Genomic DNA, 27,403 nt, shown 5'->3' with positions numbered 1-27,403 from the left:
TAGGATAAAGTAAGCTGAATCTAATACCCTTTTCTTGTAGCCTCTTGTGCACCGTGTAGGATTTACGGCTTTGTTGAACCTCTTTGGAATAATCTGGAAAAAAATATAACTTGGTATTTTCAAATTGTATGTCAGGTTTGGCCCTGGGGGCCGCTAGTACATGATCCCGGTCACAACAGTTTAATAGCCTTAGCAGAAAGGATCTGGGGGGGGGGGGGCTGATTTAGGTGGTATTGGCAGGACCCTGTGTCCCCTCTCCACCACAAAGGTGGGTGGCACATTATCCAGTCCCAGCAGAGTGATAAAAAGGTGTTCAGCAAGCTCCATTGGCTTGGACCCCTCGGCCCTTTTAGACAAGCCCAAAACACAAATATTGTTGCATCTGAGGCGGGTTTCTGTATCAACAGCACGCTCCTGTAGTACTCTCACCTGTAGTTGTAAGGCCCACAGCTCTCTGGAATCTGAATGAGTCAAATCCTCCACCGTGCACCCTGTTTTCCACCTTGGACACCCTGGATCTAAAATTGTCCAAATCCTGGTGGATCAAGCTGATATCTGTAGCTATAGCACCTATCTTCTCCATCAAGGACACTGTGCATTCCATTATTGCTGCCAGGTTAACCGCACGTGAGGGAGAGTCCTCCACTGATGGAACAGAGAAAGGCTGTCATAGCTAACTTTACTTTCTTGCTGGGGAAAAATGGCCGCTGTCAGAGAAGAGCAGGGAACCGAACTGCCTGATGTCACTGACCAGGTCTGAGGCATGAGACATCAACCCTTAAGCCACAGTATCACAGTACTCCCAGGAGATATGAGCATTAGGTAGGGCCCTTTCCAAGGCAAAATGAGGGCTAGGAAGGACCAGAGAAGAACAAATAGGAGAGCTCTGGGTCTGGAGCCCCCACGTCCCACGCATGCCCTGCCCCTTCATTTTTAGGTTTTAACAGGAGTATGATATTGGATTTTGTCAGAGTATGGTAAAGTTGCCTGCTGCCTAGCATAATTAAGTATTTTTAACAACATCAGTAATAGCTTCTCACCATATTGTTTGTACACCTCCACTGGCAACCCGTCATCAGTTAGGGAATGCAGCAGTTGCCTCCTGCAACTCCTCCAGAGTTATTGGTGAATCAAGCTTTTTGTTCAGAAAGTTCCGGTAAGCGGATACTGTTCAAGTAGGAGACTATATCTTCAGACACATATCTGTTTAGATTGGTATAAAGAGGAGTAGAAAGAGACAAGTTCTGCAAGTCCGGGGTGTTGTTTCTCGCCCGCAAGGCATCAGTAGTACCACCAGGCCGTTGAGCCTTAGCAATCATGGCCAAAAGCCTCCCAGTCTGCTCTCTCCTCATAAAATGCTAGCTTGGAGAAAAAAACATTTCCTGTCTGCTAAGGATTTCGCCAGCTGGTCCAATGCAGCCTGGGCAGACAGCCAAGACCCCTTAGTGGAGTTTGTGGAATTAGCTATATATACTATTCTTCTTTTAGTTGGCTCACCTGCTGTTGAAGTTCTGTTCGCAATCCACTCGTACATCTTTTAACATTATCAATTTGGAGTTACAAATACTCCTCGTAAAAATGCTTCAAAAGCATCCCAGCTCAGCAGTAGATTTACCTGGTTCTTGTGGGCCGCAAGGAACTCAGCTATAGAGTGATATATAATTTCATGGGAAGGGAAGAGGTTTAGCCAGAAGGCATTACATTTCCATGGAGCCCGTGCTAAAGTGGTAGTGGGCTTACTTCCAGACAGACCACCAAAGGGGAGTGATCCGACACTCCTCAGGGTGCATAATTAATATCGGGAAGGTGGGCCAGCAAGGTGGGAGTATCCAATCATAGGTCAATCCGAGATAGGGACATATAAGATTTAGAGAACCACGAAAATAGTCAGCGTGACATTCGCTACCGATGGAACTATCCTTTCCGTTTACAATTTACCTACAACAACAAACCATATTCCTTTTCTACATTTGCTGAAGATGAAAAGATCCTGCTGAAATTGGGATTTATCTCCCATAATCCCTCGTCTCAGAACCAATCAAGATCCATCGGCCCTCCGCCTTCGCCTCTTTGGTCTTCCCCATCATCACGGAAATCCGCGACTTCACGCCGAGTTACCTGAGAACTTCCTGATTTGGCACCAGTTGATATTTTTTATTTTATTTTTTTCCTTGTGGCAGTGGCTTCTCAGTGGTCCTTCTTTGGGACATTAGCCGCCACCTATGTTTTGTTACTATTCTATGTGTCTTTGAACCTGGTGTTTTTTGTTCTCTGGGACACCTTGGCCTTGTTGATATTGGGACTTTGGGACTGTACGTTGGTGGGTGAGTCTACCAGTTTACAGTTATTTTTATCCTTCTCCATGTCTAAGTTAACCGACTCCGTTGGAACCATACAACTGCTTTCCCATAATGTTCAAGGGTTGGGTTCTCCCTCTAAGCATATTAAAATATTTTCGTTCTTTGGCACCAGAATTCGAGGGAGATGTCATTTTAGCTGCGGATTCTAATTTGATGCTGGATCACATATTAGATAAATCCCATCTTTCCCACCTTCAATCCCCTTCTAAACAAAGCCGCAAATTTGCTCAGCTATTACACCGTTAGGACCTAATTGATGTTTGGAGGGAGGCCAATCCTACCACTCAAGAATATTTCCACTTTTCCAGAGCCCATAATCGTTATTCACCTATCAATCATTTGTTTCTCCCCTCGGGATACTACCCAAATTGACTTTGGCTAAGACAATTTTGACGCCCTGGTCTGACCATGACCCTGTAGTGTTGATGTTCACTAATTTGACAATCAGATTGGCTAAATCCCACTGGAGATTAAATGAAGCTATACTACTCAGTAATGAATATTACTGTTTAGATATCCTTACCAACTTGAAAACTTATTTCGATATCAATAAGGCAGAGAATACCACCCCCGCCATTAATTGGGCGGCACACAAGGCTTCTGTATGGGGCTTTCTGATCCAGTTGGCATCTAAGCGTAAAAAACAGCTCATGACAAGGTGATCAGTGCCAAGACTAGGGAATACAAAGCCCTAGCTACCCAACACAAACTTCCCCCACACCCTAACCTGTTGATTAAACTTGAGCAGGCACGTACGGAACTTAATATCTGCCTTACTACAAAGGCAGAGAAACATTTATGCTGAACCAATCATAAGTTTTTCACTTGGTGGGATCGACGGGGTTTGTTGTTGGCACGTAAGCTTACCCCTAAACATTCACATATAGCTCTTCCAAAAATTAGACTCTCAAGCGGCAATCTTTCCCAACATCCCCATAAGTTTCTTCAGGAATTTCAAGATTTTTACACTAAACTATACAACCCATCCCAGGGCCACATTCCTGTTTGCATTAATAATTTCTTGCACACCTTATCTCTGCCATCTCTCACGAAATCCCATAGAGAACTTATGGACCAACCCATTACATGTTAGGAAATACATAACACTATTAAGGTATTGTCATTACATAAATCACCGGGCCCTGATGGCCTCCCTAATAATTATTATAAGAAATTTTCTGAACAGTTAAGCTCTTCATATGGCTCTACTTTAACTTCTTGTGAGATGGCGGAAAAGTCCCCATAGATAAAAATAGGGCATACAACAGTGTCAATCCCAAACCACACAAAGACTCCACATACATCCTTAACTACCATCCTATCTCATTGATTTAATTGTGATCTCAAAATCTTAACAAAACTTTTAGCTTTACGTCTCGGTACTTTTTTGGTGCAGTACATTCACAAAGATCAATCTGGTTTTATAACCGAACGCCAAATGTTGGATCAGATTCGTTGGTCCATAGCCATGATCCCTGCGGTACACTCCAAATGAGATGCCCCTGTATCGAGGGAACTACTACTTCTCTCATTGGACCTTCATAAGGCCTTTAATAGCTTAAATTGGGATTACTTATTTACTATTCTGGAAGCTTTTGGATTTGACTCTGCTTTTATCTTATTGCTTAAACAACTCTATAGTAAGCCGTCGGCCCAGTTTCCATTCGGGGTCAGAAATCAACATAGTTTCCTATCCAGCGTGGAATGAGAGAGGGTTACCCGCTTTCCCCATTGCTATTTGCCCTAGCAATTGATCTCTTATCTGTAGCAATTCGATCTCATCCTAATATACATGACATATGTTGTGGGCAACAGGGGCATAAATGTTCCTTGTTCGCCGACGATATCCTCATGTATGTCACAAATCCACAAAATACTTTACCTAATATTTTGACTCTGTTCCATCAATTTTCTCAGATCTCAGGGCTTTCTTTAAATACCCAAAAAACAACAGCCCTTAATATTTCTTTACCCCCCCTCGACGGTCTCAACCTTACAAAAACACTTATCATTTCCAATGGGCACAAAGCTCCCTCCCATATTTAGGCATCCAGCTGACACCCTTGATCGATACTCGCTATCGGGCTAATTATCCTCCATTCTTTTGTTGACTCAGGGAGGATCTTCAATGATGGGCAGACTATCCCTTTTCCTGGTTTGGCAGAATCAATTCTATTAAGATGACCTTTCTCCCTAGGATATTTTATTATTTTAGGACCTTACCGAATGCGGTTCCGAGGGGAGATATACATCGACTACAATCAGACAGCCTTCGTTTTATTTGGAGCAATAAGAAACCTCAAATAGAAAAAAAAAGACATTTTACGTCTCAAAACCATCTGATGGGCTTGGCCTCCCTAATTTACAAACGGCTCAATTAACTCAGCTTTCTTACACAACGGCATTAGGATCTACACCCCTCTGGGTCTCTTGAGGCTCTTTCGTGCCACCCTTTCGCCATATGTTCTCTAATGTGGCTCCCTAGCCATCTTTGCCCTCCTTTTTTGTGTCCTACCCTGTCTCATTCACTAGCGGTCTGGGACAGAGTACGGCACCGAAAACCTCTGTCTTCCCCACATACTCCACTAGCTCCCATATTCTTTAACCCCAAGTTCTCTCCCAGAATGACTACAATGCTATTCCTATGGTGGCTCTACAAAGGGCTTCTTAGGATAGGAGACTAGCTTAATGGGGATCAATCACACTTGTTGCAATATTTTAAAGACACATTTCAGATGCCCTCCGGCGAACTACAGTACCTGCCCGTGAGAATGTGTTTTCAGCGCGATCCCATCTCGCTGGTTCTCGGTGACAGGGTACTGTACATCTCGCACTGGCTGCAATAGGAAAAACACATTTTCTTATTGCAGCCTGTGCGAGAGGGAATTCCCCTCCAAGAGCATGCCAGGCCTTAGGTCTGGTATGGATTTTAAGGGGAACCCCCTACGCCGAACAAACGGCTTGGGGTCCCCCCCAAAATCCATACCAGACCCTTATCCGAGCACGCAGCCCGGATGGTCAGAAAAGGGGGTGGGGACGAGCAAGCGCCCCCCCTCCTGAACCGTACCAGGCCGCATGCCCTCAACATGGGGGGGTGGTTGCTTTGGGGAAGGTGGGCACCCTGCGGCCCCCCACCCCAAAGCACCTTGTTCCCATGTTGATGAGGACAAGGGCCTCTTCCCGACAACCCTGGCCGTTGGTTGTCGGGGTCTGCGGGTGGTGGGCTTATCGGAATCCGGGAGCCCCCTTTAATAAGGGGGCCCCCCACCCAATGTGAATGAGTATGGGGGTACATCATACCCCTGCCCATTCACCTGGGAAAAAAAGTGTCAATAAAAACACACTAGACAGGTTTTTAAAGTAATTAGGCAGCTCCGGGGGCCTCTTGCGACTTTGGGGTCTCTTCCGACTCCTCCGACCTCTTCTCCCGCTCTCCGGTTCTTCTCCGCTATTTTCTGCTCTTTTGCCGCTCTTTTGCTAGCGGTGGCTCGGTCTTCTCTGTCTTCTTCTCTTCTTCCGATGTTGACACGACGCTGTCTCCAGCTGTAATGCCATTTGCGCAGTGCGGTACGACTTATATAGGTGACCACGCCCCTTATGACGGCACTACCCGGGGCATGATAGGACTGTGACGTCATAAGGGGTGTGGTCACCTGGTGACATCATCCGGTGACCACTCCCCTTACGACGTCACAGTCCTATCATGCCCCGGGTAGTGCCGTCATAAGGGGCGTGGTCACCGGGTGACCACGCCCCATGCCTATATAAGTTGTTGCGCACACGGCATTACAGCGGGAGAGAGCGTCGTGTCAACATCGGAATAAGAGAAGAAGGAAGAAGACGACGGAGAAGACCAGGCCACAGCTAGCAAAAGAGCAGCAAAAGAGCAGACAATAGCGGAGGAGCCAGGCAGAAGAACCGGAGACTGGGAGAAGAGGCCGGAGAGAGAGGAGGAGTCGGAAGAGACCCCCAAAGTCGCAAAAGACCCCCCCCCCCCCCGGAGCTGCCTAATAAATTACTTTGAAAACCTGTCTAGTGTGTTTTTATTGACACTTTTTTTTCCCCAGGTGAATGGGTACGATGTACCCCCATACTCATTCACATAGGGTGGGGGGCCGGGATCTGGGGGCCCCCTTATTAAAGGGGGCTTCCGGATTCTGATAAGCCCACCGCTCGCAGACCCCGACAACCAACGACCAGGGTTGTCAGGAAGAGGCCCTTGTCCTCATCAACATGGGAACAAGGTGCTTTCCCAAAGCACCCACCCCCCCATGTTGAGGGCATGCGGCCCGGTGCGGTTCAGGAGGGGGGGTGCTCGCTCGTCCCCACCCCCTTTCTTGACCGGCCTGGCTGCGTGCTTGGATAAGGGTCTGGTATGGATTTTGGTGGGACCACCACACCGTTTTTTCGGCGTAGGGGTTCCCCTTAAAATCCATGCCAGACCTAAGGGCCTGGTATGCTCCTGGAGGGGAACCCATGCCGGTTTTTTATTTAAAATTTGGCGTGGAGTTCCCCCTCATGATTCATACCAAACACCTGTCAGCAATGCTTGTCGCTCATCGGGAAAGGAAAAAACACATTTTTCCTTTCCCGATGAGCGAGCCAGCTCGGCGCTGGCTCCCGCGACTGGGCTCGCAGGTGTCAATCTCGTCGATAACAGTGGCGAGATTGACACTCTATAGCGGTCACCTACTGCATTTAGATATAATCAGATTATTTCTTTTGTACGATCTAAACTTAACCTGTTAGATAGACCCCTTATACTTACAAATTTTGAATTATCTTGTCAAACGAAGGGCCTCTTACGGGGAAGGATATCTACAATATATACTACCCTTACTGACCTGAATGCTAAGCTCCCTTACATGACTCAATGGGAACGAGACTTGAATACCACGTTGGAATTATCGGATTGGCAAGATATTGCCTATGCTTTATCCAAAATATCTATCAATACAACATTAATTGAAGCAAATTATAAAAACACTTCTACGTTGGTATTTGGTCCCGACCAGAGTCGCAAAGATGCATCCGTCTGCGTCACCCACCTGCTTTAGACATTGTGGCCAGATGGGTACAATGTTTCATGTTTGGTGGCAGTGCCCTATTAGTCACTAGATTTTGGAGTTGTATATTCAACCTAGTATACTCTGTGATGGGGGTTAATATACGTAGATCCCCGGAACCAGCGCTTTTTCAAAAGTTTTCTGATGACCTCCCCAAAAAAAATCAACAAAACTAATCACATATATGTTTTTGGCAGCTAGAATAACTATCGCTAAATATTGGAAGCAGTCGATGGTTCCCCTTGACTACGTGAAGAATAAAATTAACTGGATCATGGTTAATGATAGACTTACCTGTATCCTTCGCAATTCTACTAAGGCTCGGTTCACACAGGGACGACTTGTCAGGCGACCTAGTCGCCTGACAAGTCGCCTCCCGTTCCGTGCTATGGAACCGTTCTAATCGGAGCGACGCAAGTCGCTCCGACTTAGAAAAAGGTTCCTGTACGACTTTGGGGGCGACTTGGGGCGACTGGCATAGACTTCTATACAGAAGTTGTTTTGCAAGTCGCCCGGGCAGTCGTGTGCAGGTCGCCTCGGTGAGGCGACCTGCAAGTCGTGCCGCCTCTGGTGTGAACCGAGGCTAAGAAATTTGATGCAACATGGGATCCATGGATACATTATTTATCTACACCTTAAAGAGCTTTTCTCTCTCTCTCTCTCTCTCTCTCTCTCTACTTCCTTTTTTTTCTTTTATTTTTTCAATTTTTGCTGATTTGGTTATTGTTGTTAACTGCAAGATGTTTTGACAGAACATATATCCCTACACTGACATGATACTAGTAGAAATGTATACAGGGGCTCCCTTTTTTTGACCCCGCCCCCCCATTCCTTACAACATATTCCTTTCTCCCTGTGAAAGTCATTCCTAATGTTATAAGTTAAAGTAGCTTGATGTGACAATTTGCAATCGGTCCCTAGTTGATCAGAGATATAGTCTTGATTCTACAGTGAACAACTTTTTGTTTTTTTTTGTTTTGTTTATGTTCTATGGATACGTTAATTGGCACTCCACACATTTTATGTTTTGATTGCTCTGTCTCTTATTTAAAGGTCCTATGTTTATGATCACTCGAAAGACAGGCACTTTGTGAGGGTGCTCAATCTTCATTTCTGTTTTTTGTCACTGTTTATCGGTTGTGCCTTCACTTCCGCCATTGTTATTCCATTAAAAATATTGAAAAGTAAAAGCCCCTCTAACTTTTCGCCATCTTCACTCCCAGCAGATCTGCACCCTCCTCATTTAGGTGCAGTCCATCCCTTCTATAGAGCTGGTAACCGAGTAAAAAGTCAGCCAAGTTCTCCAGGAACTCAAACCTCTCCTTTCTACACCAGCTCCTCAGCCACTGGTTTACTTCCCCAATCTCCCTCTGCCTTCCTGGTGTGGCTCGAGGTACCAGTAGTATTTCTGAAGATACTGCCTTGGAGATCCTATTCCTCAAGCTCCTAAATCCCTAAAATAATTTTTAGGACACTCCATCTTCCTCTGATGTGTCTTTCAACCCTCTGATGTCCCATGAGGTGATACTTAATGTCCGCGGCCATAGGGGGGGTATACCACTAAGAGGACATGAAGAAACAGAGGAGGCAAACGTCCTATCAAACTGGATTGGACACCAGGTAAGTATTGCAGCGAGTCATAGAATCCACCCACAGGACATCCACGGGTAACCAGGTGGTTTCGGCACAGCAGATCACATTTTCAGAAAAAAACATGTATAGTACGTTGCAGTAGGCTTGGTGAAACAGTCTTGAAAACTTGTAAGAAAGAAAATTAGAACGGTCAAACAAACACAGAAAACAATTTCCGCAGGAGTGTCCATTGGGGGGAGGGGGGAGTTATACCAGGGCCACTTGTGTTCAGTTATCCTGCATAACAAGTCTGAAAACTGTGGTTAGATTTAGCACAATCAAATAACCTGGAAGCATAGTCCACCTTGAGCAGATTACGAAATATACAGCAAGAGCTGATGACATCAACCAGCGCTCAAGAAGGGGATCGATATCTGGACAGGTGTTGCCCATTTCAATCTGGCCACTGGGCAGCACTCTTGGGAGTAACAATTGAGTTTACCCTTTTGCCATGACCCACTATTTAGCAGAGGGAAATTGCCACAAAGGTTATTTAGTATTTTAATTACCGGGTACCATCATCCTAAATTAATAGCTTGAAAGGGAGGGGAAAAAAGAGCAAGGGCTACTCCAATTAAGCCCTGCCTCCCCAAGGTAGGTTAGTGGACTATAGCTGTACCCAATTAAACCATCAGAATATATAAAAAATTCAAAATTTATTGAGATACAATAATAAAATGTGTAAACACAATATACAACACATCAACTTGGGAGTTGTTGCAGCTGAAAATGTACAGAACACACATAGTAATTACAGCCCACATGTGTATTGAAGGCACAATGATGTATTAGCAGACGTTAGCCTCAACAGTTTCGCGGCAACAGGAGACGTCTATGCATAACATCTAAGAAGACAAATAATTATAATTATGTTCAAAAATTGTTAAGTTAAAATGCAATTTAACATTGGAGTAGTTATACATTGTATGCACACACTCACCAGTGACTGCCCCACAAAGATGAGGAACGACAAAACTGAGGTGCCCGTGAGGGCATTCCCCCTGGGGCGGACACGGGGGGCTGATTGGGACAGGCTGGTCTATAGAGATAACAATTAGTTCAAAAATTGATTGATGTTTTGAACATACACCACCCAAGTGCGGGGGGAAGAGGGATGAAAAGGAGAGGGAAAAAAAAAGGGGGGAGAGGGAAAAAAGGAGGAAAGGGAAGGAGGAGAAAAAAGGGGGAGGGAAGGGGGAAAAAGGGGAAGGGAAGGGGGAAGAGAGGGAAAAAAGGAAGGGGGAAGGGGAGAAAAGGAGGTGAAGGGAGGGGAAGGGGGTGGGCTAGAGAAGATGAATAGGGGAAGGAAAAGGAGAGGAAGAGGGAAAAGAGAGTGGGGGGGGAGGGAAGAAAGGGGGGAGGAAGAGGGGGGATGGGGAGGGAGAGGAAGAAAGATATGGGAATGCGGATAGGAAACCACCAAGAAATGCCTCGGGAGTGGTGTGTGATCTAGTAATTGTAATTAGTAGCACCCACCGATTAAGAGGTATTTAACTTCTTAATACTGACACCCAGGAGAAAAGGCAATGTCCAGCACTAACTTAAAGATATCTGTAAGATAAAACAGCGTAGAGACAGAAATCAAAGCTGTAATTTTACAGATGGTTTCCTTACTCCGTCCGGGAAGCACTGCAGGGACAGAGCCCAGGCAGTGGCTACCCAAGAGACCCCGGAGGGAGGAGGGAACAAGCAGCCCGTGGGGTTGGTAAGGAGAGATACACTTACATGTCTGTGCTGGCAGAATGGAATCCCGGGTGTCACCGTCCACAATACAGCAGCCAATAGGCTGCTTTAAATACCCCCAACCCGGGACGGCGTCCAACGCCATGCGACGTGGATGCCGAAGAACCGGCTCCGCCTATCATCTAATGCGCATGCGCAAACAGATGGTGCGCACGCGCATAGCCCCATCTTGGGACGCCGGTCAGCGTCACCACGGGGAACAGACCGCCCATAGAGGGAGGCTCGTCCAAAGTTGGACAGGCGCATGCCCGCCGCCAGGAGAAAAATACCTCAAGCCGTTCGCCAGTCAGATGGAGAGTAGTGCTTATTGAACGGAGATACACATCAGAGTAACGGAGTCAGGGATCGGTGTAACCAGCTGGGGGAGAAGTAAGAAAACCCCTCCGCCAGGGGGAACACAGATGCTGACTCCGATATAAACACAAATCACAATTCGACAATATATATCTTGCACAAGGCAATGTCAGAGTGTGATTGCCAAAACAACATGTATAAGAAAAAAATAATAATGATGGCTAACAATATTTGCATTATACAGCACATAGTTATGTGCACAGGAATGTTCCATACCACTGACACAATGGGGGGGCATGTGACAGTGACATTTGATCAGGAGCACAAGTGAATAGTTTGGCAGCCTCTGAAGGAGATTAATCTATAACAGAATGCTCAAAAAAGAGAGAGAGAAACCTCAATATGGAAATAACAATAGCAATGATCACAATGCCAGATTTAAAATAGAAGCCCCAGATTGAAAGGCAGGTAGACTCGTAAGGGGGGACCCAAACAGGTAGTGAGGAGCAAAATGTTATAGAAAATGTTTGTAAGTATGTGCCTCATTGAGGCCTGGAGGCGTGAGGGCATTGAGCCGTTCAATCCACAAGGACTCGCGCCTTAGGATTCTACGGTCCCAATCGCCTCCTCTGGGATCCTCGGGGATTACATCTAAAACAAAAAATTGAACACATTCAGAATTGAATCTGTGGTGAATACCAATGTGTCGGCCCACTGTAGTGAGCTTACCATTGGTAGAGGCATACAGGTGGTCCCCCAGTCTCTGCCGCAATTCCCTGATGGTTTTGCCAACATAGAAGGCCTTGCAGGCACGGACCATCAAGTAAATAACCCCTCTAGTGCCACAATTGGCAAAATGACGGGGTACAAAAGTCTCACCATTAGGGAGGACAAATTGTTGTCCTTCCTGGATCCACGGGCAATGTGGACATTCTCCACATTTAAATGTGCCTCGTAGGTTCATTGGTGAAGATGGAAGAGCTGTATAGTGACTGAAAGTGAACTTGGCCCTGAGGGAAGTAGCCCTCCTAAAGACCAATTCTGGAGTGGACATAATATATTTATGTAGGATGTGATGATCAGTGAGTAAGTGCCAATGTTGGGATAATAGGTTGCGCAACTGGCTGTGATGAACTGAAAATTTAGTGATGATTTTAACAGTTGAGGGTTGCTTTATACGTGGGGGGCTGTACAAGAGTTGTCTATCTTGAGCGAAGGCTCTGTTGAAGGCCTTTCTCAGATTGGTACGGCTGTAGCCCTGAGCCAGGAGACGTGTACATAGGGCATCAGCTTGTAAGCGAAAATCCCTGTCCTCTGTGCAGTTCCGTCTCAGTCTCAAGTACTGAGCGTAGGGGATACTGTGTATCAGAGGACGGGGATGAGAGCTGGAAGCATGCAGGAGTGTATTGCCTGCTGTGGGTTTACGGAATAAATCCGTAGTTAATTTTCCCAAAGAGTTCTTGATAATTTTCACGTCTAAGAAGGAAATGCTTTGAGCATCATATGAAAAGGTAAAGTGAAGGTTAAATTGATTAATATTTAACCGTTCAGCGAAATCAATAAGGAGTTGCTCAGTGCCTGTCCAGATGACCAGCAGGTCATCTATGTACCTGTGCCAACACAGTACATGGCTTAAGAATGGTTCTAAAGATTCATCTCCAAAAATGGTCCTTTCCCACCCCCCTAAATATACGTTGGCATAGGCTGGGGCACAAGCTGTACCCATGGCTACGCCTTGGGCTTGTAGGTAAAGTTGATCCATGAAGGTAAAATAATTCCTAGTAAGGATAAACTTAAGAAGTTTCAAAATGAACCTGTTTAATGTCCAGGTGTTGTGGTCTTGTTCCATGAGGAAGGAGCCAGCCGTCCGGACGCCCTGCTCGTGGGGGATGCTCGAGTAGAGAGCCTTGACATCGATGGCCACGAGGAGGGCGTCCGGAGGGACCTGGACCCCCTCGACATGTCGCAGTAAATCTGTAGTATCCCGGACGGAGGGCAAACTTGAAACGTGTGGTATAAGGAATGTGTCGACCAGTTACTAGCGTTTTCAGTTAAAGATCCCTTGCCGGAAACAATAGGTCGGCCGGGGGGTGATGTCCGGCTTTTATGAGTTTTTGGGAGGGCATAAAACGTTGGTGTTCGGGGCATCTGAGTGTTGATAAATTTTAAAGTGTCCTCCCAAAAAGCCTCAGTAATTCATTTTCGAAATTCGCCCATGAAAATTTGGATGGAAGTAGAGTTGATGTGGGAATACCAAGTGGCATTGTGTAATATTTTTAAACACATAGTTTGGTACTGTTGATGGTTCATCAATACCAGGTTGCCCCCCTTATCTGACTGTTTGATGATCAGAGCCGGGTTTTTTTGCAATTGGCTTACAGCCCTGCTTTGTCTTTTTGTTAAGTTAGAGGGTGGTACTGACCATTGTTGTTTTTTAAGGGACTGAATAGATTCATATAAAAAGGCCCATATAGCGGGGCACGTCATCAGGTCGGGGAATGCGCGGGACTTAAGTTTTAATTTTGAGTTATGACAAGACTTGATATTCTCAATCTGAGGAGGAATGGCATTATTGTCCTGGGACAGATTGAAAGGACCGGTGGTTGTGTCTGGTGAGTCTATTGCTCCCTCATCATAGAGGAGCATTAGATCACGCAGAGCTCTAAATTCCGCCATAGTGAAGTTCTTAGTTCTCTCAGGTAATTCCTTTTCAAGGTTCAATTTTTTGCGATCCTGGTCAAAGATAAAACTATAGGTAGGGTTCCTGGCAAATAGGTACAGATCTTTTATAGTTTCATATATATCAATAAGTTCTGAGGGACAAAAGCCCAAACCCAACTGAAGAACCTGTTTCTCCGCAGGAGATAAAATGTGTGGTGACAAGTTTATGATATTGAGTGTATGTGAAGTGTCATCAACATCTACATTGGTGTGTTCAGAGAGGTGCCGGGAGTGGGTTTTTTTTTGTACAAACCCGTCCAGGTTCCCCTGTCGGGTGGACTCTGTGGTCGCTTGTACTAAAAAACCGGGTTGAGACACTAGTGTTTGGATATTGGGTTGAAGCAATTTACAAATAATGTTGTGTAAAGTGGGTTGCATAGTCCCCTCTGGGGAGTCTGCACACCGGCTCATGATGATTGTTGTGTTCTAGGTGATTTACCGTGTTGTCTTTTGCCTTTTTTGGGGTCCTTAATAGGGTGGATTTCACCCGTGAGGGATCTTTTTCGGGGAATGCCCGGTGCGCGTGGATTTGTCGGTCGTGATGTGGCCTGTGATGAAAAAGACGAAATGGAAGAATCAGATTCAGTACAGTCAGTTGCGGCAGCTGTTTCTTGTGGTTTACGATTACGAAATGCATTCCTTCTCGGGTGTTGTTTGCCAGTCTATTTATAAGCATACCCCTCAGAGAAGGCCAGCTTATCTTGAAAGAATTTACCTTGTTTTTTAATGATAATGTCTTTATTTAAAGACTCTAAACGATCACGCACCTCCTTCCACTTGCCTGTGAAGGAGGCAGAGTCTTTAATATTGGGGAACTGGCCAATAAGCTGATCAATTTCTCTATCCAATATTACCATATCAGAGCGATACTGTGTTGTAAGTTGTATCATTAATTCCACACTGCATTTGGTCAGTGTGTCCTCCCAAGATTTCTTAAAATCGGGGTAACAGGGTACAGCATGGCGTAGGAAACTTGCAAAGCACGAAGCCTGCTTTTCACATCATCGTATTGTTACCCATATACTATATTTGAGATATAATATCTCTCAGATATGCTTTGGGTTAAATGAGAGTTCTTTGACCATGAGTGAAACTTTTTTTTTTTTTTAAAGCTATTGGTACAGTCAGGTCCATAAATATTGGGACATCGACACAATTCTAATCTTTTTTGTATAACAGTTTGAATATGTGCCTCCCACTTTTTAAGGGACCAAAAGTAAAGGGGACAGATTAACAATCATCCATCAAATGTTAAATAGAAAAGAGAAATAACCGCGCTAAAATATTGATGAAACACGTGAAGTAATCTTGAAAGCTTCTGTTAGAAAGTACATACATGTATGCAAAACATTAGAAAAATACATGGGTCTATACATGTATCTATGAATCAAAAATTAGTGTCCATGTATAATAGATGAAAATCATATGTGAAGTAATAATCTGAAATCAGTCCAAAAGAGACCCTTGGGTAAACCTGACCAGAGTCAGTGGTGAAGATAAAAGTGACACCCCATGCAGTAATGCGCAAACACATAATTATTGCGCTTACCACAAGGCAAGCGAACAACAGCCTGTATCTCGTCTTGGTATGGAAAATCCAGATGATACACTTAGACTGCATACACCATGGCTGAAAGAATGTAGTGAAGACACCAGACTTCCATCTCACAGGCATGTAAATAAAAAGAAACTGGCCATAGTGTAATACTGGCAAAATGATTTGAATAAAAGAGGATAGAAAACTTACACAAGTGCATAAAAATACAGCAAAGGAGAAACCCTTGAGTGAACGCAATCAAACTCAGCGATAAAGATGAGAGGGACACCACACTCCGTGATCCGCCACCATACAAATAATACGCTTTCCGCAAGGCAAGCCAAAAACAGCTTGTGTTCCGTCCCAGTATGAGAGAGCCAACTGGCGTACTGGACTGCTTACAGCATGGGCGGAGGGATATGGCAAGGACCCCAAATTAACATCTCACAGGCATGTGGATAAAAAGAAACTGGCCATAGTGTAATACTGGCAAAAGTGGTTTAATAAAATAAGATGGAAAACTCACATGAGTAGATAAAAATACAGCAAACAGCCGGCCGGCATAGCGAGCACCCGTCCACACTGAAAATGGCGATGACGTCAGAGCGTCAACCTCCCGACGTACGTTTAACCACAAATGGCGTTGTCTGGGGTTCCCCAGACGACGCCATTTGTGGTGAAAAGTACGGGTTCCCCAGACGACGCCATTTGTGGTGAAACGTACGTCGGGAGGTTGACGCTCTGACGTCATCGCCATTTTCAGTGTGGACGGGTGCTCGCTATGCCGGCCGGCTGTTTGCTGTATTTTTATCTACTCATGTGAGTTTTCCATCTTATTTTATTAAACCACTTTTGCCAGTATTACACTATGGCCAGTTTCTTTTTATCCACATGCCTGTGAGATGTTAATTTGGGGTCCTTGCCATATCCCTCCGCCCATGCTGTAAGCAGTCCAGTACGCCAGTTGGATCTCTCATACTGGGACGGAACACAAGCTGTTTTTGGCTTGCCTTGCGGAAAGCGTATTATTTGTATGGTGGCGGATCACGGAGTGTGGTGTCTCTCTCATCTTTATCGCTGAGTTTGATTGCGTTCACTCAAGGGTTTCTCCTTTGCTGTATTTTTATGCACTTGTGTAAGTTTTCTATCCTCTTTTATTCAAATCATTTTGCCAGTATTACACTATGGCCAGTTTCTTTTTATTTACATGCCTGTGAGATGGAAGTCTGGTGTCTTCACTACATCCTTTCAGCCATGGTGTATGCAGTCTAAGTGTATCATCTGGATTTTCCATACCAAGACGAGATACAGGCTGTTGTTCGCTTGCCTTGTGGTAAGCGCAATAATTGTGTGTTTGCGCATTACTGCATGGGGTGTCACTTTTATCTTCACCATTGACTCTGGTCGGGTTTACCCAAGGGTCTCTTTTGGACTGATTTCAGATTATTACTTCACATATGATTTTCATCTATTATACATGGACACTAATTTTTGATTCATAGATACATGTATAGACCCATGTATTTTTCTAATGTTTTGCATACATGTATGTACTTTCTAACAGAAGCTTTCAAGATTACTTCACGTGTTTCATCAATATTTTAGCGCGGTTATTTCTCTTTTCTATTTGTTGTTTTGGTGCACATCTCACTGTTTAACTGCTGCTTTTGGGGGGTTCAGTATTTAGGGGTAGCGCAGTATTTTTTTGTTTTTTATGTTTTATCCATCAAACTTTCACTTTTTAATACTTGGTTGCAAATCCTTTGCAGGCAATTACAGTCAATTACAGCCTAAAGTCTGGAACGCATAGACATCACCAGACGCTGGGTTTCATCCCTGGTGATGCTCTGCCAGGCCTCTACTGCAACTGTCTTCAGTTCCTGCTTGTTCTTGGGGCATTTTCCCTTCAGTTTTGTCTTCAGCAAGTGAAATGCATGCTCAATTGGATTTAGGTCAGGTGATTGACTTGGACATTGCATAACATTCCACTTCTTTCCCTTAAAAAAAACTCTTTGGTTGCTTTCGCAGTATGCTTCGGGTCACTGTCCATCTGCACCGTGAAGCGCCGTCCAATGAGTTCTGAAGCATTTTGCTGAATATGAGCAAATAATATTGCCCGAAACACTTCAGAATTCATCCTGCTGCCTTTGTCAGCAGTCACATCATCAATAAATACAAGAGAACCAGTTCCATTCGCAGCCATACATGCCCACACCATGACACTACCACCACCATGCTTCACTAATGAGGTGGTATACTTTGGATCATGAGCAGTTCCTTTCCTTCTCCATACTCTTCTCTTCCCATCACTCTGGTACAAGCTGATCTTGGTCTCATCTCTCCATAGGATGTTGTTCCAGAACTGTGAAGGCTTTTTTAGATGTTTTTTGGCAAACTCTAATGTGGCCTTCCTGTTTTTGAGGCTCACCGATGGTTTACATCTTGTGGTGTGAACCCTCTGTATTCACTCAGGTGAAGTCTTCTTTTGATTGTTGACTTTGACACACATACACCTACCTCCTGGAGAGTGTTCTTGATCTGGCCAATTGTTGTGAAGGGTGTTTTCTTCACAAGGGAAAGAATTCTTTGGTCATCCACCACAGTTGTTTTATGTGGTCTTCCGGGTCTTTTGGTGTTGCTGAGCTCACCGGTGCGTTCTTTCTTTTTAAGGATGTTCCAAACAGTTGATTTGGCCACACCTAATGTTTTTGCTATCTCTCTGATGGGTTTGTTTTTGTTTTTTCAGCCTAATGATGGCTTGCTTCACTGATAGTGACAGCTCTTTGGATCTCATATTGAGAGTTGACAGCAACAGATTCCAAATGAAAATAGCACACTTGAAATGAACTCTGGACCTTTTATCTGCTCCTTGTAAATGGGATAATGAGGGAATAACACACACCTGGCCATGGAACAGCTGAGCAGCCAATTGTCCCATTACTTTTGGTCCCTTAAAAAGTGGGAGGCACATATACAAATTGTTGTAATTCCTACACCGTTTACCTGATTTGGATGTAAATACCCTCAAATTAAAGCTGAAAGACTGCAGTTAAAACACATCTTGTTTGTTTCATTTCAAATCCATTGTGGTGGTGTATAGAGCCAAAAAGATTAGAATTGTGTCAATGTCCCAATATTTATGGACCTGACTGTATATAGTAAAGTAGGCCTAGACTAATGCACAGCACTCTAATTGTACAGGAAAAGGGTAAAAATCATGGATTACATGAAGGAATACAGAGTATATTCCTTAAAACATTAATCTACAAACAGTAGGACAAAAAATACATAATACCAACATATTTAGATACAAGTTCAAGGGAGATTTTCCATATTTACCAATCCCAGAGGTTCCATTCACGTGACTGCTCTGCCATAGAGTGTGTGTTTCCCTCCCATCTAGTCCGTGTATATCATTACAGGCTGATGCCTCATTGGTTGGCATGGCTCTGATTGGTGGGCTTCCCTATTTCTGGTTCAGGATTGGCTACATCTCCAATCCCTATACTTTGCTTAAGTCAGCCCCCTTTAATGCAAATCCTTGTCCCAGACTATTTTGAGCAGAAAACCTAACCCTGTAAGTAGATTACATTTTCAGGGAAATGAAGTATACATGACGGACTGGCCACGGCCCCTTATTGTATATTCAAACATGGAATCCTTTGAAGTGAGTATGCGTAGAACAATGAGGTTTGGGTGTCATTGTTTGATACACAAGCTTAGGCACCAGATTGTCTATTTAACAGACACTTCTGTGAAGCTATGTTTTTACACCCTACATAGATACAAGCTAAATGAAATATATTCATAATTACAATATTTTACAGCTATTAATGGAGATTTCACATAAACTCTTAAGGCAACAGTATTGGGCTCTCAGCTTCCGGACTTCTGAGAAATCCAGGGAAAAAATGAGATAATTGATCCATTGAGCTCTATCGTACCCTTGGTGTGAGCCATAGCAAAGATATTATCCTGATCTTTATAATGAAGCAGCTTTAGGATAAAGAGTCAAGGATGATTACAAGGTAAGAGCGGATGGGCAGGTTTACAATGCGCTCTTTCTACTGTGAAAAAAAGGCGTAAAGTTATTTTTATGAAAAGTTTCTAGCAGCCACTGTTCAATATAATCAGTCAAAATTCTCCCCTCAATCTTTTCAGGCAGACCCAGAATCTGGACATTATTTCTATGTAGCCTGTTTTCCATGTCATCAATAGGATTAGCATGGCTAATCCTAATACATGGTTTGCAAGGACATCTCTCTTAACCGGTGCCAGCTCATTTTTCAGGGAACTTGCCCTGCCCTCCAACGCAGTAGTGCGCTCCCTCAAGACCAAAAAATCTTAAGGGGGGACCTTTGACCCCAGGTACAAGAGAGGGGGAAGCAGACATTTTGTCAGTCAGCTCCCTCTATGCCCTGATGCCACAGGCAAAAAGAAATTTAACGCAATATGTAAAACTTGAGTAAGAGTTCCCCTTTTAATATAAACTATAAAATAATAATGACTTAAGTCATTGAATTAAGGGTGTCCTAAATCTTCAGCTAGCTATAAGGGAGCTCGAAGATGGTGCTGTGCAGCAGCAAAGATGAATCCCATGAGCAAGGTGTTTCCCAGTGCAAGGCCTTTTGATGAAGTAAAGGGTGGGGTAAAGGTGTCTGCATGCAGTGTCTCTGAATGTAAAATTAATGGTGGGCTTCTGCCCGCTCACCAATCATGGAGATACCAAGGTTCGTGGGCAAAGAATGTCCCAGAACAGGCTCTTGAATGACCTCCAGTCAGATGAAGAATGCCCAATTGCAACCTGATGACCCAGGGGTTCACCTACGTGGGCGTAGGTGAAAGTGTCCTTGAATAGCCACTCTGCTGATGAAAGGCAAGTGGCTTAGGATCTCCCTTTAGGGATAAGGGTCACTCTTACAAAGGCCCTCCGCGACCTCTAGGCTGCAGAGCTCGCTCTCATAAGCCAGGGGAGCCTGGCCTCTTGCTCCTGCAGCTGCAGATCCCATGTCCCAAGAATGTGAGTCCCTCTCTTAACCATTTTCTTTATGTGCTCATCCAGAATTTTTTCTCTCTCCAGCCAGCTGCTACTTGTAGTTTGCATCAGCAACAGATCCATTGGAATTCTAGCTTTCCAAACTAAATCCCACGGTCCCCTGCTTTCAGTTTTGGTCTCTCTCTCTCTCTCTGCCTCTCCCTCTCTCTGCCTCTCCCTCTCTCTCTCTCTCTGGCTGCCTCTCTCTCTGAAATTATGCAGTAATTCCAATGCTGGGCACTAGAGGAAACAAAGCTCATAATCTTCAGTAAAAAGTGTCCCATGAAGGCAAAAGCAAATGGAGGAATTTGATTCTCAGAGGTGACTAGCTCAGGATTCAACATGTAAGCAGGTGTTGAAGATAGCTTGTTTCTCCCTTGGGTGTGCAGAAACAGGCTATCAAATTTGAAGGATTTATATAACCTGGGACTGCTCTCATTCCTAAGTGGAGATGGAAATGTAGACTCTGGGATGGATCTCCAAGACTCACGGATCTTGCAATACTCTCTCTTCATAATGAACTGCTTTTTGTCTCTGTCAAGTTTTTAACCTGTGGATGTGCCAGCTCAATTCAGAAGGCTGAACATTGTTATTCCTAACCACAGCTGGAATGTCTGTGATGAGGTCAGTTGTTCGAGACCTATGCAAGGAAAAGACTTTCCCATCACATTACTACTGGTCAGGCCAGACTGGGAGCCATGTCAGGTGTCCTCCACTAAGCATCACATGGTGGGAAACCAGCTGATCCCTTACTAGAGTACCCCGATGGGCAGGGTGATCACAGGAATGTCAGGAAGCTAAAGGCTTAAATAAGCAATAAAAAAATGTAAAAAGAAAGCATCAAAATAGAAAAATTAAAATTAACAATAAAAAAAACATAAGCACCCCCGTCCCCGCGTGCTTGCAGAAGCAAACGCATGCGTAGGCCGCATCCGCACATGTAAACGGTGTTCAAACCACACATGTGAGGTATCACTGCAAACGTCTTCTGTAACTCTGAACGGGTAACCTCTAAAAAATGTTTAAAATTTTTTTTTAAATGTCACCTATGGGGATTTTGAAGTACAGAAGTCTGGCGCCATTCCACAAATGTGCGAAATTTTAAAGTATGACATGTTAGGTATCTATTTACTCAGCGTAACATCATCTTTCACATTATGTAAAAAAAAATGAGCTAACTTTACTGTTTTTTTTTTGTTTTTTTGTTTTTTTTATGCATGCAACCGTTTTTTTTTTTTTTTTAAATGTGTTTGAAAAATTGCTGCACAAATACCGTGCAAGATAAAAAGTTGCAACGACCACCATTTTATTCCCTAGTGTCTCTGCTAAAAAAACATATATAATGTTTGGGGGTTCTGAGTCATTTTCTAGCAAAAAAAAAATGATGATTTTTACATGTAGGAGAGAAGCGTCAGAATTGGCCTGGTAGGCAAGTAGTTAAAGGGGTTGTAAACCCTCGTGTTTTTTCACCTTAATGCATCCTATGCAATAGGGTGAAAAAACTTCTGACACTGACCAGCCCCCTAGTCCCCCCCATTTTAGTCCATTGTTCCCTCGGCGGAGACGCGCTGTACCTCTCTGCCTGGGGTTCTCGGCTCTTGATTGGATAGATTGATAGCAGCACAGCCTTTTGCTCCCGCTGCTGTCAATCAAATCCAATGATGCGGGGGGCGGGGCCGTGTCCGGCATTCGATGTCTATGGACGCAAATGCTGGACTCGGGAGCACGCCCGCAAGGTAATCTCCAGGGTGAGCACTTCTCCTCGGGGGTTTACTGATGTGAGGAGGAGCCGCGAGCGCTGCCAGGGGACCCCAGAAGACGATGGTCGGGTGCACACTGTGCGAAACGAACTGCACAGTGAAGGTAAGTATATGTATGTTGTTTTTAAAAAAAAAACACAAGGGTTTACAACCCCTTTAATGCCACCATGCCTGTCAGGACACACCCACACACATGCATGCTTTGTATAGATTCATTTTTTTTTTTGCCTAATCTAGAAATGTTTAATCTCTTTTTAGTGACAAAGCCCCTAGAATCTCACCAGGAAGTGAATATTATTCCAGAATGCAAGGTAAGTTGTTTTTCAAAGATAAACTAAAACAGGGACATCCTAAAACATTTAATGTAAAAATGACTTAAAGTGGAGTTCCGCCAAAAAAAAAAAATTAAAAGTCAGCGATGCCCGCAATGTCCTCACCCGAAGCCAACCCGTCCCTTGGCTCCGGGTGCAGGTGCCTGCATCTTCAGTAAGGTAATCGGGAAGTGAAGCCTTGCGGCTTCACAGCCTGGTTCCCTACTGCGCATACTCGAGTTGTGCTGCACATCCTGACTGGTCCCTGCTGCCTTCTGGGACCTGTGTGTCTCCCAGAAGACAGCAGTGGGGGACGGAGGGGGGGTCGGACATGGCGTAGATCGCTGCGGAATCTGCGGCGATCTTTTGCTGAAGATGGGAGCAAATACCTGTATTAAACAGGTATCTGCTCCCTCCTGAAAGGTGCCAAATGTGACACTGGAAGGGGGGAGGAACCGGATAAGTGGAAGTTCCATTTTTGGGTGGAACTCCGCTTTAATGTAGCTTAACTTATAATAAAGTGCCTACACCTTGATCAATTGTCTTTAAATTTTGCACAACCTAAGTTTTCAACTTCCCAAACATGTCCTAGAACAGTGATGGCGAACCTTGGCACCCCAGATGTTTTGGAACTACATTTCCCATGATGCTCCACTACACTGCAGAGTGCATGAGCATCATGGTAAATGTAGTTCCAAAACATCAGGGGTGCCAAGGTTCGCCATCACTGTCCTAGAAGCTTCATGGATTTTGGTCACCCACAAAGAAAATGAGGGACATTAAGCTTGTTTTTTACGGGCTGAATGTGGCTTAACGTACAAAAAAGAGCTTTGCTGCTAACCAATTTTCCCCAAACTTTATACAATACAAGACTCTGTCTATGCCAACATATTCTGGAAATTTTAGATCATTTGGTAAATCGCACCAAAAGTTATTCACATTAAGCTATATTTTACAATCCTAAAACATTTAAATGTGAACAGCTTAAAGTAATTGCAAGGGTTCATTTTTTTTTTTCTTTTAATTAACAAACATATCATACTTACCTCCACTATGCAGCTTGTTTTGCACAGTGAGGCCCCAAACCTGCTCTTCTGGTGGCCCCCGGCGGCTCTCGCAGCTCCTCCCCACATCAGATAACTCCATAGGTGAAGTGCTTCTCTGAGGGGGTTACCTTGTGGGTATGACTCGGCCCCGCCCCCCCGGCGCCCGCATCATTGGATTTGATTGACAGCAGTGGGAGCCAATGTTTGCGCTACTATCAATCTATCCAATCAAGAGCCGAGAACCCCGGGCAGAGAGACAGCGCGTCCCCGGCGGGTTAAGCTCCAAGGCTCAGGTAAGTAAAACCGAGGGTCTGGGGGGGCCAGACGCTGCCAGGTGTTTTTTCACCTTAATGCATATGATGCATTAAGGCGAAAAAACATGAAGGTTTATAACCCCTTTAATGTAAACCAAGCTTAATGTACCATAATGTGCCTAAACCTTGATCAATTTTCTTGAAACTTTGAAAAGCCTAGGTTTGGAAAGTTGAAAACTTATCTTAGACGTTTCTATTTTTTTAAACCTCCACAAGTCAAAACAGGGGCATTAGGCTGTTTTTTTTTTTTTGGAGCTTAATGTGGCTCAACATACAAAATAAAGTTTACATGTTAACCAATTTGCACCATACTTCACACAGTGACCAACTGGGTCATACATTTGGGCCATTTGACCTGTCTCCTCCTCACCATCCAACACCCGGAAGTGGAGAGCCCAACATTGCTTTCCCTCATACAATTGTGAGGAGGGAGGGAATGAACGCTGCTCAGGGTGATAATCTAGGGTGGTAAGGACTGGGGGAAAAATCTCAATAGGGGAGACTTAGAGTAAGGCCTAGAACTGTCTGTTAGAGAGAGTCACAAACCAGGGCCCTGGTTTATGATGACGGACAGTCCATTCATGTCAATAGTGTCTCTTTGGATTTCTTGGAGTGCTGCGTCAGCCAGGTGGGTTGCAGGGGGCTAGCAGGAGGTGGTCGTTTCAATGACGAGGAGGGACCCTTGTTCGGTGGGGGGGGGGGGGAGCTCCTGGGAGAGAAGGCCTAGGTGGAGCAGAAGACGTTCATCCTCCGCAAAGGAAGAGAAGCCATGTCCTTTGTTGCGGTTTGAAAAGTTCAGGTGGGGAGGGAAAGACCATCTATACGATATCTCTTTCAGTGTCAGGATTTGAAGTAGAGGTTTGAATGCTCTTCGCTTTTGCGCTGTGTAAGGGGAGAGGTCGGCAAAAACCTGAATTGGGTGACCTTGGCTATTAAGGGCTGTGGTCCCTCTTGATTTCCTCATCACCTTTTCCTTCATTGAATAAAAATGAGGTTTTTCTATGATATCCCTGGGAAGCCCGTCTGATCAGGGAGGCTGTAGTGCTCTATGAGCTCTGTCGAGTTCCAGGCGGTGATCAGCAATATCTGGAATGAGCCCTTTAAGTGGTGCCTTCACTGCTGGCTGGACTTCCTTCTCAGATTCGGGGAGCCCCCTTATCCTAAATTTGTATCGTCTCGACCTGTTCTCAAGTTCATCGATCTTTGAAAGTGCAGTCTCTAGTTGGTCCTGCATGTCTTGGAGTCTGGCTGAATTTTGGTTTATCCTGGCAACGTATTGATCTGCTTTCCTTTCTATCAGTTCGATCCTCATCCCCAATTGCTGCAAGTCTGCATGTATGGATGATTGTCAGGGCTGGCTCAGCCCTTCCTTCTCTGAGCTGGCCGCTCAGCTGTCAGCTAATTGCCAGCTCTCATCTCTCTCCACAGTTAACCAGCTGTTGTGGATCTGCTCGTCAGTCCTGACTACTTAAAGATCTCCAGCTCACTTAACTCCTGCCTTCGCCTTGGTCACATCACAAGAAACAAAGACTGGCTTTGCTTACATCCCTTCTGGCTCCTTATCCTGCTTGCTGTTCCTCTACTTGGATCCCTGACTTTTGGCCTGGCTGATTACCCGATCTGGTTAATGAACTCTGGCTTGGCTGATTACCCAATCTGGTTACTGGACTCTGGCTATGCATTGACTATGCTTACTCTATTTACCTTTTTATTTTTATTAATAAACAAGTGTGATTTTACTGTAGTTCTGTCTCGGTCTGGTTCATGGTTTCTGACAGTAGCGAAGGCCATGAATTCAGAAGATACAGTCAATCCACTTGTTGGTAATATTTTTTTCCAGATTGGATGAGCAAAATCACCACATGGATCTGTTTGCCATGGCGTTTCAAACGATCCTGAGTCACATGGCTCACCTGGAATCCCCCACTGTGGCTGCTCAGGTACAAGCTGAGTTGCAGGCTGTCCCTGCTGCTGCGCCAGTCTCAGTGCAGGCACCCGCCTTGAGTATTACCTCTATAAGAGGTATGTCTGGTTCCGCCCTGCTTCCCCAGCGATTTGGGGGCGATCCAGTTCAATGCAGAGGGTTTCTTAACCAAGTTGAGATATACTTTGAGATGCTGCCCCAGGCGTTTCCCACGGACAGAAGCAAAGTAGGGTTTGTGATACCTTTGCTTTCTGGCCTGGGCTAACCCTCTGTGGGAGATGCAAAAACCTCTTGTCTTGAGTTACCCTGAGTTTGTGGCCTCCTTTAAAAGGGTATTTGACGTTCCCGCACGCTCCGCTTCTACTGCCAAGTGCCTCATGTCCATCAGAGTACGAGAACTGTTACCGACTATGCCATTGAGTTCCGTAATCTGGCAGCAGAGGTTGCTTGGAACAATGAGGCCCTCGTGGCTGCTTTTTCTCATGGTCTCTTGGATTCCATCAAGGATGAGATAGCAGCCCGAGATATACCCACTGAGCTGGAGAGCTTGATCTCGTTTGCCATCCTCATTGACTCCAGACTCAGAGAAAGACTTTCTTTTAAGGAGTGCTTGCGGAAGCCTCCTGTAGGTTTGCCTCTGAGCTTTGCAGTCCCACCCGTGCCTCCCATACCTCCTAGTACCGAGTCGGTCAGTGATGATGAACCCATGCACTTGGGCTTCACGTGTCTCTCTGCGAATGAGAGAGCCTTTAGGAGGAGGGAGAGATTGTGACTTTATTGTGGCCAGGCAGGTCACTTTTTGAAGTCTTGTGCTACCCGTCCTGGGAACACCCGAACCTTGAGGTCCTGTCATGGACAGACCTTAGGTGGTGTTGTGTCGTCCCCAGTTATCCAGATGGATAAGCCCCTGGTTTCGGTCACTCTTTCTTGGGCTAAGTCGTCTATCGAGATACAGGCTCTAATCGACCCTGGGGCTGCAGGCCTGTTCATTGATGCTGCCTTTGTATCAAAGCACTCGATTCCACTGCAGCTGCGTGACACTCCACTTGCCATTGAGGCTCTTGACCTCTACAGCCTGCCCATGTAACTCTTGAGACGGTTCCGTTGTCCATGGCCGTAGGGGCTTTTCACCATGAGATAGTCCAATTCCAAGTGATTTCCTCTCCTGAGTTTCCGCTGGTTATTGGTTATCCTTGGTTACAGAGGCACAACCCCTCTTTTGATTGGCTCCCTGCTGAGGTTCTCTCATGGTCACCACAATGCAGTGAAACATGCTTCCGGAAGATAGCCTAGGTGGTGTTGTGTCGTCCCCAGTTATCCAGAAGGATAAGCCCCTGGTTTCGGTCACCCTTTCTTGGGCTAAGTCATCTATCGAGATACAGGCTCTAATCGACCCTGGGGCTGCAGGCCTGTTCATTGATGCTGCCTTTGTATCAAAGCACTCGATTCCACTGCAGCTGCGTGACACTCCACTTGCCATTGAGGCTCTTGACCTCTACAGCCTGCCCATGTGACTCATGAGACGGTTCCGTTGTCCATGGCCGTAGGGGCTTTTCACCATGAGATAGTCCAATTCCAAGTGATTTCCTCTCCTAAGTTTCCGCTGGTTATTGGTTATCCTTGGTTACAGAGGCACAACCCCTCTTTTGATTGGCTCCCT

The 27,403-nt window shown here is 45.0% G+C and overlaps 1 protein-coding gene across 3 annotated transcripts in view; it reads left to right on the top strand.

The window, feature by feature from the left end:
• The window catches only part of UBXN6 (UBX domain protein 6), a 404,520-nt gene that overhangs the window by 139,416 nt on the left and 237,701 nt on the right, over positions 1–27,403 (top strand). For all 3 annotated transcript variants that reach the window (XM_073594809.1, XM_073594795.1, XM_073594802.1), the window contains one exon: positions 22,407–22,459. In XM_073594809.1, the coding sequence (XP_073450910.1) occupies positions 22,407–22,459 (53 nt within the window). The remainder of the gene's footprint in view (positions 1–22,406; positions 22,460–27,403) is intronic.

This window comes from Aquarana catesbeiana, linkage group LG01, assembly GCF_042186555.1.
Source record: "Aquarana catesbeiana isolate 2022-GZ linkage group LG01, ASM4218655v1, whole genome shotgun sequence".
NCBI classification, from domain to species: Eukaryota; Metazoa; Chordata; class Amphibia; order Anura; family Ranidae; genus Aquarana; species Aquarana catesbeiana.
Note: the sequence above shows the minus strand (reverse complement) of the source record. Positions and strands in the feature narration are given on the sequence as shown.